This window comes from Ictalurus furcatus, chromosome 3 (assembly GCF_023375685.1).
Source record: "Ictalurus furcatus strain D&B chromosome 3, Billie_1.0, whole genome shotgun sequence".
In the NCBI taxonomy this organism is placed as follows: Eukaryota; Metazoa; Chordata; class Actinopteri; order Siluriformes; family Ictaluridae; genus Ictalurus; species Ictalurus furcatus.
Window position 1 is genome coordinate 10,636,739 of NC_071257.1, and position 18,505 is coordinate 10,655,243.

General features: G+C 41.7%; 1 protein-coding gene across 1 annotated transcript in view; it reads right to left on the bottom strand.

The window, feature by feature from the left end:
- The window catches only part of meis1b (Meis homeobox 1 b), a 64,582-nt gene that overhangs the window by 22,547 nt on the left and 23,530 nt on the right, over positions 1 to 18,505 (bottom strand). Inside the window, exon 8 of the mRNA XM_053620726.1 lies at positions 14,366 to 14,511. Coding sequence (XP_053476701.1) covers positions 14,366 to 14,511 — 146 coding nt within the window. The remainder of the gene's footprint in view (positions 1 to 14,365; positions 14,512 to 18,505) is intronic.

Below are 18,505 nucleotides of genomic sequence, written 5' to 3' on the forward strand. Positions count from 1 at the left end.
CTTTTTAGTTATTTTTCCCACCTTAATTCTCACTTTGGTCCAGAGTTACGTTTATATCCTTGTTAATTCTGTGTGGCCATAACAGTAAGCTCTGTCTTGGGCAGACACTATTCTTACAGTCATCTGAACCTTAATGTTCTGACTTTCTGACAGCAATCTAACACCACCAAATCCCAATAATGTCATGATTTCTTTTTATGTAGCATCACAGTTTAAACTGGGATTTGTAGTGAGTAAAAGATGAGAGCATCACGATGTGGGTGAAGATTTGCATGAACCATATTGTCAGCTGTGGGACAGCCATGGGAATATAGGCCTTGTGACTGAGCTCAGGAAAAGCCATGCCAAAGGCTACAAGACAACACAAACGTGGCCTGTTCTACAGCTGGCTGGCCCACACACTCTCCCACTCCAGAGATGGCTCTGGATGGCCCAGATTGTAGACTGAGAGACGACATGCTGCCTTCTGGGGAGCCTTCGATTCATCTCTATATCTCACTGTCATCAGACTGTTAATATCAGTAATAGCTTGAGGCAATAATTGCTGGACTGAAATTCTGCCATGTCATTTCAGCCAACTGTGTAGGGTGCAATGGAGCTCTAATTGGTGAATTTAATGTAGGTTATCTGTTTTCTTGCTTTATTGTACTTGCCTAGTTAGAGCTTATGCCTCAAGTATAGTCTCCACCTCCATGGTAATATTATGTCATTTTATCTGATAGCACTGCCAACAGAAACATTTAGAAAATATTCATATAGAGATAAACTAACCATTAACGCTACCTCCAGTACACTATTTCTTTTCCCTAACTGAACTTTTCCTTCTACAGAATAACAATATCATTTATTCTGACTCCTAGAAAACTACTGCTTCCATTCACAGTTACTACCTCCTACAGATCACACACATTCGACATGACCATTTTCCACTTACATATTCCATTATATAAAAGCATTCCTGGAGTATGAGTGCATAAGCCTACGAAAAAGCCACAAAAATATTTTTTATTTGTATCTGAATTTTTACATGGTCAAGAGATTTAAAAAAAAATAAAAAAATCAAGCTCAGGAAATCATAATGTGAGTACATATTATTTTGCACTTTTCACACATTCATTCATCTTCAGGAACCACTTTATAGTTGTGGTGGATCTGGAGCCAATCCTGGGAACACAGGGCTTGAGGCATCCTGGATGGGAAGCCGATCAATCATAGGAGTCCATGTACATACACTTTCACATACTCCTTCACACCTAGAGTTTATTTAGAATAGCCAGTTCACCTATTGGAATGTATCTGGGAGGTTGAAGAAAACAAGAGAACCTGGAGAAATCCAACACAAATACCTGGATACATCATGCTAAACTCTGCTTACCCCATCCTCAGGACTGAACTGGTGACCCTGGAACTGTGAGGCAGCAATGGCAACATACCCACAATTTAATGGTGAGCTGACCTGGTTAAACTCAGCTAAGTTTAAGGAGATGAAGTTTATAAGTCCCTGTTATGGAAAGAAATATCTGTACAATATACCCTATATGTACAATATACATTATGTCTTGTCATATAAAATGTGTTGGCATATATAAAACATTAATAAAATCAGTCATAGCATCAAATATAACATACCATATGTAAATATGATTTAAAGTATATCAACATATTTTATATATCTGTCATGCATGGAGACATTATTTGTATGAGTGTACTCTGTACTCTGTACTCTGTATGAGTGTACTCTTGAAGCCCAAGAAAGGCTGGATATTTTTAATCCACTAGTCAAGCTGGCCTGGGTATGTTTTCTCAGGCTTGGCTGCTGTCTTTTTTTTTTTTCTTTAATGCAAAAACAACATTCAAAGAACAGATGGAAAATATTGACTCATCCTCCCTGCCTTTCCTCCACCTATCTTAATGATATGTCTTGTCCAAATATACTACTCCTTTCATCAGAATTTCCAGCCTGTCTGCAGCCATGCATGCCAGGAGAGCCGTGTCCTCCCTGTGCATTTTTTGTACCATCGTGTATCTTATCAGAGAGAGAGAGAGAGAGATCATTAAAACACCAGTAGGACTCTCAAGGCCTGTTTCCTCTGTGGCTTCCTCAGCCAAAGCATGGAACGGTTGAGTGTAGAGTCCAAGCTCTATTACAGTGATAAGAGACTGGGACTAACCCCTCTCTCTGTGAAAAGCAGAGTCCAGCTGCATGCACAGTACTGACATAAACCCCACCCCCTACTCAACCCGGCCTGCACCTGAATCGCCTTACCCACAGTGATGTCCCCTTACCCACAGTGATGTCCCCTTACCCAAAATGACCCCAGAGTAGGCTGCTGAATATAAGGGAGGCACTACAGGGGGAATGAATTACTTGTACATTGGACAGATTTTAGAGGCAGTAAAATAATACTAATAAGAGAGATGGTGCTACTTGAAAGTGATGTACTGTAAGTTATTGCTTAATGTTTTTGTGGGCAAAGTCAAGCACAGTTGTAGGTGCTTCGATGAGGAAGGTTGACTGGACCAGCTCCAACAGTGCATTTTATCACACCACCAAATGAAATCCTTCAGCTCACTCAGTATAAAAATTCATTTCAGAAGTTGCTTTTATCTTCGTGATTCTCCTTCAACTCATGTTCTACTCCAACTCAAGCCTGAGTCTTGAACATATTACTTCATTAGTCAACATTTGGCACTGGCTGGGCAGGGTGGAATGAACACATCCTCCCTAGAGCTGATGGTGGACATCTCTTTTTGTGACTTATCGATGCAGTTAATTACAATTAGCCACAAACCATCCAGCTCACCCCCCAGCCCTGATTGGTCTTCATTATCCCCATTAGTGTTATTATAATTTTTGTATTTAAAGCAACATTTCCCATCTTCTTGTGAGATTCAGATTAAAGAGGCTTTCTGCACAAGATTAATTTAGTAATATTTAGCCTGTGGTGAAACCGTGGCTTATTATTCCTCAGAAGTGCAGAACAAAGGACAAGAGGTGCAATTCTTAAACCACAGCTGGAGGAAAATAAGCTAATATCTCAATGCTTAAGAACACTAAGCTAGGTGTTCCCAGAGTCACTGTCTAGTCATAATCTCCACTGACTGTCTGCTCTGTCAGGAAAACTGCATAGCAGGCAATACTGAATTGCTTTCCTGTCAGGCAGTTTCTACACAGCTAAAATCACTAGGGAACTATTTTCAGGTGCATGGGTCCTTTTCACTTGGATATTTTTTGCTGTCTCACCTATGTATTCAATAGACCTAACCCCCATGGAAACGGAGCTGACCCTCAGGAATGCCTGGGGCTGCATCCTGGGGCCTTTTTGGCTGAGGTGTCCTTAGAGTATCACATCAACAACCCATCTCAGAGGCGCTCCCTCTCTAGGAAAAGGTATAGGCGTCCACCTCTCTCTATAGGCTTCTGAATAAACAGATTTGGGCCAAAGTTTACTGTTACTCTGCCAGCAGCTTAGCAAGTGTTAACCTTGAGCTTGCCAGGCCCACAAGCTCCCAGATTACCTTCAACATCTGCATACACACTCATTGTTTCCAAGGGAGAATAGAGTGGTTATTGTTGCCTTAGTCATGGAGACAGCATTGAATGGCACCATGAACCTTCTCTTTCGATATCAAATGAGAGATGCAATTTCTGAAGATGTTACTCTCAAATGTTCCAATACATCCCTCAGAGACAAAAGCCACAGCAAATTCCTTTTTGTGTAGGTGGCATAAATTTGCAGCACTGGCCCTCGTTAGGGAGCAAAAAAAACGGGCTTTGAAGGGGGAGAATGAGAGAGCAATAGGGAGAGAAAGTAAGGGGAAAAAATAACAGCACAAAGCTTTTGCAACCCTTTCTCCTTAGATCCTAGTATGAATAACAAAATAACAAAAATGTGTGTGTGTGTATGTATGGTCAAATTTTGTGGGGGATGGGCAGAAGAATATCTCACATTTGGAAAACAACTGGAGGCCAGGGTTTAGGATGCCCGCTGCCTGACTGGCTTATAGTGGTTGGGAATGCTGAAGAACCTCTTTCATAGGGCAGCGATGCGAAGTTCACAACTAACTAAATGAACACAAAGCCAGCACATGAATAATTCACAGACCCTGTTTTTAGAAAGACTTATTCTACAACCAGTAAAAGCTGGAGAAATTTCTCCCAATAGAAGCCCTTTTCTGTCATTTTATCTGTCCTAGAGTTAAAAAAAAAATAAAGGAAAGGAAAGGAAATGTGTTAAACTGCGTCTTTAGCACACTAATTAGTCGCTCCATGTTAAAAACATCTTTTGTTAGTTTAGGGGCGAGGGTGTGCTGCTGTGCCTACGGGTAGGGAACAAATCCACTTGATTTGGTTGCACTTGGGAAAAATGTGTCTATAATTAATGCAGGGAAATGGTCTGGATTACAGATCTTATTCAAAGTAAACCACTAAGCTTTCTGTAGCTGGATGAGATGCTATGTCATTAAATCCAGACCTGTAGTAATGATCCATAGCATAACATGCAAAATTTGATGGGTAGAGATTAACAAAAGTTTAGGGCATGAGGAGAGATGAGGACCACATCATTTGGAGGCGTAGTTGGAAACATTTGAATGGCTTTACATATTGCAGAACAGATGTATATTTTGCACGGTCAGTAGATTTGGGAATTCCACCACTATCATTCACACAATATGTGTATTATATACAATTGTAAATACTTATTCTCTGCTATATGACATACCAATTGTTTGCAATATGCTTATTTTTGCTGCACATTTTTTGTACAGCTCATACACTATGTTACACTATGATGCTACTTCTTACATTGCACTTTGTGTATGGGTCTTATGTTGTATGTTAAATTGCTCCTGATCAGATTTGCCCCAGTCACATTCTTGTATAGCTGGTACATATGGTGGATAAAGACAGGTGATGGTGGCGACTAAAGGCTATCACTGACATGAAAAAAGTTTAAACAATAGGGGGTACTGAACCTGTTCTTCACTATCAGCGATGAGGCCAGAAAGACACATTAAACATGTTTAAAGGTGATGCATGTGCCCACACACCTGCTGCTTCACAGTCACAGGGTAATAAGGGAGGATCACACATGCATTAACCTTACTGTGAGTTTGCTGGACTGCAGCTGATGACTCAGGGTTAATTCAGGCGAGTGGGGGTGAGGGTGATTACGTAGTTTACTGGACCACTAAACCTCTTTAAGCTTGTAATTACAGCCTATTTGAGTAGGGGGAACAAAGAAAAGCAAACGAGGCAGGCCACGTGGCATGCCAAACCGCAGCTGGAAGGCACTTAGCAGAAGGCAGCAAACCAGGTAGGTAGAACCAGTAGCAGTCCGGTGCCACACATTACCACCCAAACTCTCTCCTAAGAAAGAATAAGCCACTAAGCATTTTCTTTAAGTATGAAAAGCTGCACCAGCTAGGCCTGTCTACTCTTATGCCAAAGAAAATAAATTGTTGTGTTGGAAATTGTCAACAGGACCTAGAGTAAAATGCAAACAGCTACCAACATCTATAAAGTCACAGTTGGTTACACAGCAGCTGCTCTCCTTCTCTGCTCTCTCAGCCAAAATCAAGCTCAGTGAAGAGATCAGAGAAGGCCCTCATGGTATGGAAACTCATGGTGCATTAAATGGGGACAGAATCTGGTGACTATATTGCTCCTTGACCATTCCTGTGCCTGTACTTTCAAGGAAATCATCTTTTAGTTAATGACACTGAAATTTGATACTAAAAGGAAGCATTTTTGAATGAGGAGGTGGGAACCTAAATTCTAATAACCCATGCTATATTATTATGTTATTATCATAATTACCCTTTTGCAGTGAGGCTGTTTTAATTAATGTTCATGGGAGAGGCTGCTAGGGAGCGGAAACCTGGTCACAGTTGAAGAAGATTTGGAACTAGGTAAGGGCATTTTACAATTGCTCCTATATGCCCATTCCAAGCAAGAAGAAATGGAAAAAACAAGGACATGGTGGGGAAATGGTGAACATTAAGAGTCTCTCTCTCTCTCTCTCTCTTCCTCTGAGTCTTCCTTTTTCCCACCTCCATTCCAGCTCTCCCCGCTCTAATTATTTCTCTATGCTACAGAAAGACCTTCCCCATCAATGCACAGCATTTACAAATCTATTACTTAATCTGTCGTAACAAAAAAGTGAGCAGTGCACCACCTCATCCACGACCACAAAAACACTTCACTATTAACAGAGAGGAGCAGGGAGAAGAAAGAATGTTTCTCTTCTTTCTAACACACAAACACACATACACACACACACATTACCTGTCTACACACATTACCAGTCTAATGTCTACTGTTAGCTGGTGTAGGGATTTAATCAGATGAAATGGAATCGCATCTGGCTTGAAGCATGTACAACACACTCCATCTCAGAGACAAAGCATGGATGGATTGCTGCGCTATACCTGAATCTCCAATGGGGATGACAAGGATCAGCGGGTACCATGAATGCAATGCCCATACAGCCATGCGTCTCTTATTGCACTGGCATGACAAACCTCATCATCTGCCAGCTTTTGGATAAAGCAAGTATAAATAGGATAAATCTTATAGTTTAAAGTGTCTTAGACACACTCCCATGATCCTCTCTTTCACTGGGCTTAAAAAATGTCTCAAATTTGAGTCTATGGCCATTCAGGGTACATTAATCTATTTCTGAATATACAGCCAATGAAATAAATTAATTTAAATTATTTTCAAAAAATAGTTTTCTATTCTATTTCTTTCAAACTGATAGTGGCTGGCACTGCTCTGAGTGTGTCTCATAGCCTTAGTAGTATATGCACGCTTATTTCACCTATTTTGCCATTGAAAAGGCCTGTGAAACAGAGCTCAGGATGGCAATGGCTCCTGTGGATCTTTCTAAAGAATTCCTCAGTGAGAAGCACAAAAGGTTTACAGCAACGTGCAAGGCTGATATTATAAGGAGCAGGAACTGAACTGATTCAGCAAAAAGAGTACCTCTACTGCCATATAATCCACATACACACAGACCCACACACTGGAAGGAGGGTATCTGGTGGAGTTCTGCTCTAGGGGTGGGTTTGGGAGCTAGAGCCACTGTAAGTAAAAGTTATTGAGCTGCTGCTACATTGACTGGACTAAGGCCCACACAGTAGTAGCTCATCTGCACTAGCCTCAACTCAAACCCTTCATCATGACCAGATTCAGACACCTTACTCAAAAGGCAGCATCAACAGCGTTTTCTTTGACTGAACTTAATATGCTAAGACATTTTTTATATATATATATATATTTTGCCACCATCTGCCCTGGTGGACTCAACCACTTCCCATAACCCCTGATTACCAGTTCCTCATAAGACTCAATATAAACATACTTCTATGCAGTACCTTCATACAGCTTGTTTTAAAATCACAGCACACAGACAGATGGAACATGGCAGGCCTCAGGACTTTTACTTGCTGTCTCAGCAGGAAGTACTCTGCTGGCCCCAGTGAGAAGCAAAGCTGCAGTGGGGAACTCCACACCAGAGCCACCCTTTGAGAGACTGTGATGACTAGGCCTTTCATTGAGTGCTGCACAGAAACCAGAACTTACCAGCATGAAGCAAGCCAGTGTGGTCTGCAACACCCAACCTGGCCCACTTGCTACGCTAAGAAGATGCCAATTGAGGTTAATGGAATCACACACAAAAGTCATCAGTTGCCTCTCCTTGGCAAGCTAACTCTTCAGACACTTCTGATAATGAAACCCAAGTCATGCCCTGCAGACAACACAGTAAAAGTACAGACACCAACAGAAGCTTTTAACAAGTTGAAAGTGTAAAATCGAATGAGATCAACCTGGAAGCAGGTGCATGACAAATGGATGAAAAGTGATTTAATATTATATACTTGTTGGGCTTGGAAAAGTGCTTATGTGGGTCTGGAATGACTGTGGATGCCAATCCTCAACAGTTCAGAGGCTGTATAAATTAAGACTGCCCTTGAGGGATATAACACAGAGAGATAGTGGCCAAATCTAGTATACTGGAGAAAGAGGGGAAAGCCAGAAAAAAGAACAATAGATGAGGGAAGAGGTCATTGTGAGACAAATACTCATTAACAGCATAATGTTTAATGTTTAGGCACAGCCGATGTTTGGGACACTGCACTTGGAAAAGAGAAAGACTCGGTAGTGTCCCACTCATCAATCATGGCACAGATGGCCAGAGAAAAGCCACCATCATCAGTGACAGGGAGGTGTCCATTGGCCACTAGCAGCCCATGCGGGGTCTGCCAATTCAACCCATTCTTCAAAAGACACACTAGTGTCTTTACCTTGTCACCCTGGAAGGCCTGCAAATGATGAATACATGTGGTTTTCTCGCTCTCTCCCTCTCCGGGACACATGGGGGGTGGCTAGAGTGTCCATCCCACAAAGACAAAGTCCAAAGAGTTGCCTGCCCCACATCCCAGGGGCCTGTCACTGGAGTAATTGATGATGTTTTCATTACAAGGTGTGGGAGGTGGGTGATGGGTGGGGGTGCACCCTTTCTCAATAGATAGCCCTTGCCCTGATTGACTTTGCAGCTTCTTCTTTGCCATTAACTTCAAGTAACAAGCCTCAAGTCACTGCTTCACATACACACTTAAGCTTCTTCAGTACCAATGAAAAAAACAAGTGAAGCATAAGAAGAGTGAAGTATAAGAAGTGGTGAAAGCAGCTGAGGACAGATGCTTAGTTGACTGCAACAAACAAAGTTAAGTAAGCTATAAAGGAATTTAGAGCAAAAGTGCAGTAGAGATTGAGATAAAATTATATATATATATATATATATATATATATATATATATATATATATATATATATATATATATATTTTGACAGTTAGGGCCTGTTCAGACTTGGTATTAGACCACTTGTGATTGCCTTTCTTCAGTAGCAGGGTAGCCAAATCTGACAAAAGCAACCTGATGTCACCTCAGAACCATCAACAAAAATATAAGCCAATAATTGTAAGCATTTATACTTAAACTGTTGTGAGTCATCTGTCTGTGTGATCACACAAGCCATGCAACCACAACCAATATCAAGATAACCACTGCAACTGTGTTGTAATATTCAAACAGAACATTTTAGTCTACAATATTTAATGAACCGATATTTTAAATATGCCGTTTGCTAAGATTGTCTATTATTATTGTTGACGCTTTTAATTTAAGCACCACCTTTAGTTTTGACTGAGTGTTTAGATGAAATTAAGAAATAACCAGAGACTTAGGACATTAAATTGAATTTACAAATATTAGTTTGAATTGACTTTTTGCTCTTTGTACAAATAAATCCATGATAAAACAGCGCACAATCACTATGACAATGCTCAGGTGTAGATTTTTGCAGTGTTTATGGTGTTTTGAGTTGTAATTATTTAAATCTCCCAAGGGCTGTCCAGTGCAGACATAGTGACGAAGCTGCTAGGAGAGGAGGGCTTCCTGCAAGGCCTCCTTGTCAGGTTAGAGGCCACACAGCATGCCTAGGGTTGCCATGGGTGACCAGTGCACTGACATCGTCAGGCTCCAGCAATAAATAATCAATGACTAATGGCATCTGAGGCCTGGTTGAACCCTGAACTTTTAATGGCCAGGATACTTTTTTTTTTTTGTGAGGCCACTGGGAGTAGTCCCCAAATACATTGCTCACATGAACGCTGAGGGCTTACCCTCTTCATGACAAGGTAGGACCCACCATTTTTTTGGATATTAACAGTAGTCTTGATGTAGGATAAAAAAAAAAGAAAGCTATAGAAGTACAATTTAGGCATAGAGTAGATTCTTACCACCAAGCATACAATACTCCAAGTGGGGGAAAGTATGAATTGCTTCTGAGATCCTATTAGTCATTAGTTGTTGTGAAACATTGTTGAGACTGACTAACATAATGTAGCCTACCATATTCAGTTAGGTACAGGTAGTTAATTTAAAAAACATAGTACCTAAACTATGATTTTTACATGAATTCTATGTTTGATATGATTTTAGTAATTGCATATAGCTCCAGACACCAACAGAGTACTCTGTTAATAATGATCACCTGTACCATCTCTAGCTCATAGCTGGGTTTTTTTTTTACTTAGCTTTAAAACATATGCAGGCATGATGCAGTTTGATGTATATAGTTTGAATTTGAGTCTTTTAGCAGACAGAGAAAGCCTTAAAAAGAACGACAGACAGATCACTACTTTCTACTCAGTAGTTAATTGAAATACATAGTACCTGCACTGTGGTTTGTTTTTGTTTATTTTTTAATTAATTAATTAATTTATTTATTTATTTATTACATATATTTAATATTTGACGTGATTTGACTAATGTGATCATTATCATGTAGTGAAAATCCAAATTTATTGATCTTTTGAAACTCCACTGCCCTGTGCCAAAATGCCTCTCAACCAGTGTTGTACTAAGCCAAAATGGAGAAGTCCAGGCTTTCAAAAACCCCACTCCAAGGCATTATTCTCAGGCAGGTCATATGCTGAACATCTGTAATTCTGCCCAGTGAATGTAGGAAATCATCGCAAGGGCAGGACACAAAACCCCACTGCTTTGCACCCCCCATTCTCAACCTCTAACTGTGGGGAACAAATTTACCCTCAAACTTCCTGAAGAGGGCATAGCCCCTATCCCCCCTGCTGTTCCAACCGTGAGACCAAGGAATCACTGCAGAGATGAATTATTGCACTTTTCACACCTGGTTCTGGTAAAAAAAAAATAATAATAATAATGCAGAACTGTAGACAGTGGTGACAGCATGCTTCAGCCCAGATTTTAAGAAATGCTACTGTTACTAGATTTGTGCATGTTTGTGCATTTGTGCATGTGCTAATTTAGGGCCTAACTGCATTAGCAGGTATAGAATGTTGCTTTGCAGTTTTTCTTCTAACATGAGCAAGCGATTAAAAAAACTGGAAGGGGGACATCATGTTGTGCTGTGGTTTGGATTTGTACGAGTTGTGATAGAGCACCCTGTACTCCAGCTCTATGTACAAATAAGAGGAAGCACTGAGCTACAAACGCAAGCCAAACACTGCTGTTCCTCGCCAGGGCTTTGCGTCGGCTGGGTTGAACCATCTGAAGCCTGAATTTTATCTAATTACTCTATCACATAATTTTGCAAATTGCCTTTTCATTGGAGAGCTGAGTGCAAAACCACAGGCATGCTGAGCCAGAGGCTTCTGTTTGCTGGACATTTTTTGGGCCAATTAAAGAAGAAGGTACAGTCTGCAAAAGGTAGCAAGTTTAATGAGGAGGAGGTGGAGAAGAAAGAGTTAGAGAAAAGGGAAGGCAGGATGCAGTGTTTTGCATTTCCCCACAGGATGACTGGAACAATAGATAAACAGAACAAACAAAGTTTGGAGAAGAACAACTGCAACAGCAAAGGAGTTTGGATTTTTCTTTTTTTCTGAGATGCAAAGTTTACTAGAATGTGTTTATACTGGTGCATTACAGCAGAGTAAAACAGTGTATAGATCTACAGATCATTTTCAAACTGAACAAAATACTCAACAAGAACATATGCAAAAACTTTTTGTCTGCTGTCTGTATTCCTCCCCATTATTTACGCTCTTTCTCTTTCACCGTCTCCTTTCCCTGACTCCACAGCCTGGCAGAGTAATTTTGTCTAACCACCCACCTCACGTTTCCGGTTTTGTACAATGGTTTCGCTGGTAGGCTCATGTAACATAGATAGATGCCTCCTCATTTCTCTTGACTTGTGGGTATCTACAGGTTCAGTTTAAGGATGTCTTCCCTTACTTTACAACAGCCAAATCTAAGACATTAAATTAGGGCTTTCATAAGGCTGCATTGTTTCTGAGGCCTGTTAATTGCTACTGGCCAGTATGTTTAAGAACCAGACCTTTTGCATACTAAACTCGTAGAGGAGTGGACATCCAATGCACTACTGAGGCTCCTTCCATGCACTTTGTGCATTTGTTCTCTCTCTGTTGCTTTGCCTCTTCTCTGCTCATGGTGAGATTGTCATTCAGTGTGTTTACATGGACAACAATAATCCACTCTTAACCCGATTAAGACCATACTTTGATTAAGAAACTACCATGTAAACAGCAATTTTTAATTACCTTAATCTAATTAAGGTCATACTTGAAGTAAGCAATAATCGAATTAAGACAGGTGGAGTACTCCTGTTTTAGTTGCATTATGGACGTGTATTACAGACATGTAAACACCTTAATCACATTATGAACGTCGTGTGAGAGTTTTCACCGCATTTTGCGACAGGACACGATTACACACGGCAGTTTTACATTTTAAGGTGAACAAGAGAGTTCGGCTGCGTCCCAAACCGCATACTTGCCTACTATAGGCCTGTAGTGGTGAAAAATACATGTATCTTGGCTACTATATAGACGGTAAGTACGCGGTTTGGGACGCAGCCCACGGCTTCAAGCAGTTGTCTATTAGCATGTATAGCATGATAAATAATTAACTGCACTTAAAGCGTTCGTAAAAAAATTAAATAAAAACACCCAAAACTGTATACGGTACCATAACGAAGACAAACTGTATGTTGATATGTGAAATTCTGGAGGGATGTCGGACGGCGTGGCGCGGTGACGTAATGACGTGTGCCGTTAATCTAATTATGTTCTATAACATGTAAAACGGGTACATGAAAGGAGTATTCTAAAAGCGACTCATGTAAACACCTTAATCACATTATTATCTTACTCAGAGTAAGGTCAATAATTAGATTACTGCTGTCCATGTAAACGTAGTCAATGTCTCCTGTCCAGGAAGCAGGTAGGGACAGAAGGCAAGTGGACTGCTATATCCCCTGGTCAGTCAACCGTTGTATACATTTAGCTTACTACAGAAATGCTGAGCTTTCTTCTTGCAGCTGTGTGTGGTGCATGGTGTGCTATGTCTATGTAGAGTCTATGAAGAATACTCTTGGTTCTTCTTCCTGCATGCCCCAACACCACCCCTCGCTCTCTCTGCATAGTCACCATTTTGGCAGGCATGATGTTCCAACTTTGTGTTCTCTTTCTTTTTCTCCACTGCTGCTACTCATTCTCTTTCATTTTTTCTCTCTCACACTTTCAGTTCTGGGTGCTCTGGAGGCCTCCTGTGGTTGAGGGGGCCGCTGTTGGCAGAAGCTCAGCCTCCCCGCCAGCGGCTCCACATTTAGCTGCATTGCCTGTCCGCCAAAAAGCGGGCTCACACACGCACACAGCACACACACACACACACCCCTCCCCACCCCACATACATACAAAGCAATAACCCAGTGATGTATACATGGCCAGTAACCCAGGTCAAAGCAGACAATGTGCTCTCACCAATCACTCCTAGCTCTAGTGCAAGTGAGTGCACTGTGTGTGAACTAGCAAATGGCTTTCTTTTCACACACCTTTCTCCTGGGGCCCCTAAAGGTGATGGTTAGCAGGAGTGACTCTTATGTGTTTTCATTTGTGTGTCAGGGTAAAGGGGGGCTGGGTGCAGATGAAGGTTTCAGGGGCCCCTGAGGTAGTTTTCTGTGGCACAGATGTGAGGATTTAGGGTGACCACGTGGGCACACTTTGGAAATGATCAAATGAGTTTGCTTTTGACTCTGCTCTGGTTGGAAACACATTGCCTTTCAACACCTCAAAACAATGACTGGTGGCCATAATAGGTGTGTAGTCTGCAAATCATAAGGTCATCTGTTTAGCATTTATACAGGGAACCACTTCACTGTGTTTAACTGAGACCTGGGGTTGTGCAAAAGTTGCCACCAGCCCTGTGAGTACCGCATGTGACTTAACAGTGTGTTAAGTCAGTGAGGTTGATATATGGAGATAAGCAGTGTCTTTGCTATGCTCAGATTAGCTTGTGGTGAACAAAATTGAGGAACTAAAGTTCATCTAGAGTGAGAGGAAGGACCGACCACATCAACACTGTGCTTCCCTAACACTTGTCTATTGCAGGTGGGGACACCCACAGACAGCTAACCACTGTGTATCTCTCTCTCTTTCACATACACACACACACATGCACACACTAACTAGTTGCCCATTGCTCCATACTGAACTGTTATAGCTGCCTTCATGTTAAATAATAGCCACTCGCATTCACCAAAACACACTCATTCCATAAATCCATCATGGAGGGCAACTCCTTTTATCAACTTGTCCATGCTCCACCAATGATCAAATGCAAATTGGGTAGAAAAAACAGAATATTCTCTTAATAATGCACATCTCTACCACCTGTAGCTCAAGGCTGATTTTCTCCTTAGCTTTAAATCATATCCAGGCATGATGCATTTTGATGGATACGGTTTGGATTTGAGTGTTTTAGCCGACAGAAAAAGCCTTGAAAAGTTTCTACTCACTGTCAAGTGCTGGAACAGCCATGCCCGCATGATGTTGGTTGCTACTTTGGGGAAGATGCCACGCTTTTTATTCCTCTTCTTCTCCTTGTCAGGGTCATCATCATCGCCTGTACTGGGGGAAGCCACGCTGTTGTCCAGTCCGTCGCCTGTGAAAACAGATACACAGTTATACGTGCATTGTCAGCAGAACCTGTTTACGTCAGCTGACAGTCATAAACACAAATGCTCAATACACAAGGTAGAGATTTTCCTCTCAACAAAATACGGCAACAATTTGCACTAGTATGGCTTACAGGCAGCAGCTCTAAATGCATTGAGTTTTAATACTTTTAGGAATAAACCACCTTTCTCCCACAAAAGAGAACCTCCAAGCTCAGAGCACAAACAGTGAGAAGGAGAGAGAGTAAACACAGTCACTCAAAGGACATGTACTGTCGCATTTGTTTACTGCCATCAGAGTCTGAGAAGGATCTGCATTGACAAAGAGATTTAGTCTTTATCAGTGGAAGTGGGGAAGTATTTACCTAGAGCTTTCTTTTTACTTTAGGTGGAAGAGATACACTGCAGCACAAAAGAAGGGCACAGAAATATGAATCGCCTGCACAGACAGTGGCTTTTCAAAGCATCCAATTTTAATAACAATGCCCCATGAGTGCAAACAGCAACCTGTGGGTTCTTGATAAGGCTCCATTAAGGAGAGTTACACAGCAGCCAGACCCAGATGGAAACACAGGAGAGGATTTAAGTTGGAGCATGGTAATGCTCTGCATATGATGAATATGAAGCTTTGGTGAGTACCCAGTTCTATTCAAAAACCCAATTATTGTGTGATTTCTGAATTATAGAGAGAGATCCCCTCCCACCTCTGTCATTTTATAATTGTTATTATCATTATTCAAGAGCAAAAGCAGTCGATTCAGATGTTTTAAATAATAAATCATAAAAGAAACATGAATGAGGTAAACTACCTCAGAGAGCTGTGAATTTCAACAGCTGAGCTCTCTTTTGTGCACTGTCCTCGGCAGGGCAGACTAAATTGAGCACAGAGTTAAAATTAGTTATTTATTAATTACTCGAGAAGTGTTCCCAACATGCTGTTCTAAAACCCTTTGAGACTCCATGGCTTAACTCTTTCTCTATCAGCACCTTTAAATACTTGCACAATGCTTACTCATTGATAATTAATGAAAATATCTGTGGTAATCTGGCTGGAGATAGTTTTCTTTCCAACTTCAGTGAAATAATGAAGGGCCTAAAATGGCCTTTGCTCCCCATTACCTCGGGCAAAAGAATTCCTGAAAGCATGCCTTGAAGGCATCTGAATTATATACACTATTAGGAGAGTAGAGGCTTTCTATGTTCCATATAAACCTCCTGGCCCTGCTGCATGAGAGCAGCTCCAGAAAAGGCTGCGATTTCTTAAGTGAAGACTTATGTAGATACAATGGTGCTGCTTTACACAAGGGCACATTTCCCCCCTTTAGACACCAGAGCTCCCAGGCCACCCCCACAGAGAAAAAAACACTCTATCAGACACACACTCAGTCACATCACACACACAGAATGTGAGCTTTGATTACATCATTAACTGATGCCAAAAACAGTTGGGCTTAAACAGCAGTTTGTCCTCCCTACTGTTTTTAGGCAAATAAGACTTCCTCGTTCCTGCCTGGGAGGGGAAGCAGCACTGCTGGTTTGTAATCTAAGAGCAGATTCTCATTGGAGGCAAATGCTCTCAGATCGGTGTAAAGACCAGTTCATGTTCAGCAAAGCTTAAAATAATAAACCCAGGGCTTGTCCCATGCGACTAAGCAAAACAGAAGCAAAGGCTAGATATCAGAATAGAAGCAAAAGTATGGAAAGTAAAAGGGGTAGAAAAGAAAGTGAGAATAAAGAGACAGGAGGAGAAAGGAGAAGGGGGTGGCATGAGAGGGAAACAGATTGTGTGATCCCTGAAGTAACTCTGTTGTGTCTGCTCTCTTGAGCCACTCTTCCTCCTCCTATTCCCTGTATTATGAATTGTTTAACCTCTTTCCCCCCAGTATTTTTATTTAGCCCTGACCTCCAAGGACCAGTGCCTTCGAGGCAAAAAGGAGAAAAAGAAAGTAGCTGAAGCCGTCGATTTTTATTGGCATTTCCATTTTTTACTGCAATTTGACACTGATGCACCTTGGCAAGGTCTGGGGCTGATTTTGAATCCTTTCTCTTCAACATCAACAGTAACCAGCCATATGGTGGTGGCTGTAAGCCACATTTTCACAAAATACCATCATTGGCTGCACTGAGCCTAAGTTTCTTCCTCCCTGGCCAAAGAAAGGTGTGCAAATGGTGGCAAGTCCGAAAAGGTGGAAATAATCATAAAAATGATGCCAGTCCATAAACAAGCTCACAGCCTCATTAGACCAGCAGCAGGCCCCAGTGGCAGATTTATTCGCCTTTTTGCTGATGCTGTGAGGAAATGCCATGGGCTAACTTTGGCCAACTGCTAATGGGTTATGACAGCGTCTTAGCAGCTAGCGGAGGGGTGTGTGGGGGCGGTGTGCAGGCCGGCCTGCCACTGACAGTGAGGGGAAAAATGTCATCTCATCTGCCCATGTGAGATGGAGTCTGTGTGGCAATTAGGGAGCAGGCCGGTGACTGGAGCAGGCCAGAGGCTGAGGAGGATGCCCCACGGCAAACCAGGGAGAGAATTTTTTATGATCTGCTCACACTCACACACACCCAAACACACATACATACACACACACACACACACACACACACACGACTGACATCACTCTCCCTGCCTGCCTGCTTGCCTGCCACACAAATCAGGTTAACACTTCCCCCTCTCCATGCTTTTGTCAGCCAGCTCTCCTGGATGGCTCACTCCCTGTTTTTGCTCGCCTCTTCCCTATCTCCCCCAACCTTTTTCTCTCTCTCAGTGTTGATGACCCCCCTTCTCTCTCTCTCTCTCTCTCTCTCTCTCTCTCTCTCTCTCTCCCTCTCATACCCTCTTACCCACTCAAGGCATTTCCTGACATTATCAGAGGAATCTAGGGTAATCTGTTATGATCTGATATACTCAAAAGGACACTTTAATTGGCACTACCTGTTCCTTTGTTGGCTCGTACACAACCCTAAGGTGTCAGACATTTTTCTCATGATTTACAAATTAGCAATGCGGCACCTCCAGACTGTCAAGCACATTAACATCATATAAAACATCCACTTAAGCAGATGCAATGCTTATACATGCTTTTTTCACAAAGGAGTTTTTCATTGAAGAAAAAAATTATAAAGATTTGCAAGCACTTTTCAAGGCAAGGGTTATAAGTCAGTGTGTCAAAGTACAGAACACAGCTGATTGCCCCTTTCAATTTCTTAAAGAAGTGTTTTAACTAAACTTTATAGGCCATGGTCTGCTGGACTGGGTCAAGTCATGGAGACAGTTTTTGAATTTTTACTTCTTACTCTACCCTACATTTAGTCCGACAGATGATTTCTGGATCACCATGAAGCAACAGGAGTGACATGTGCCTCTCCTAGCACTTTAAAACTTTCTCTCTCTCTCTCTCTCTCTCTCACACACACACACACACACACAGTAAAATGACTTTCCATATCCTTTCAGACACATTCACATACCCTTTCTCTCAAACTCACATACACATGCCCACAGAGAGAGAGAGAGAGAGAGAGAGAGAGAGAGAGAGAGAGAGACAGACAGACAGACAGAAGGGTAGGGGTGGTAATAGAGAAGACAAAGCAGCATTTATTTTATTCTGCCCATTCATATGGTCAGAATGGGCTAGGCGATGTTTCGGCGAGGGGGATGGACGGTTGGGGGTGACGGGGGGTGGGGGGTTAACTCATTCACATTCCTTGTGCAGAATTCCCAACAAGAGACGCTCAGAGTCTCAGAGTGACTGCTGTACTCTCAGGGCCTCAGCATGCAATTTTCAGCAGCCAGCCACCAATACCTCTGTTCCTCTTCACCAAACTTCCTATCACCAACATCATCACTCCTGACCCTTAACCTATTTACGCTTTGTTCCAAACACAAAATTGGAAAACACAGCCAAGAATAAGATAGATAAACTGGTAACACTTGTTCTTGTTTAGATATAACTATTTATACCTATTTGTAATTTAGAAGCA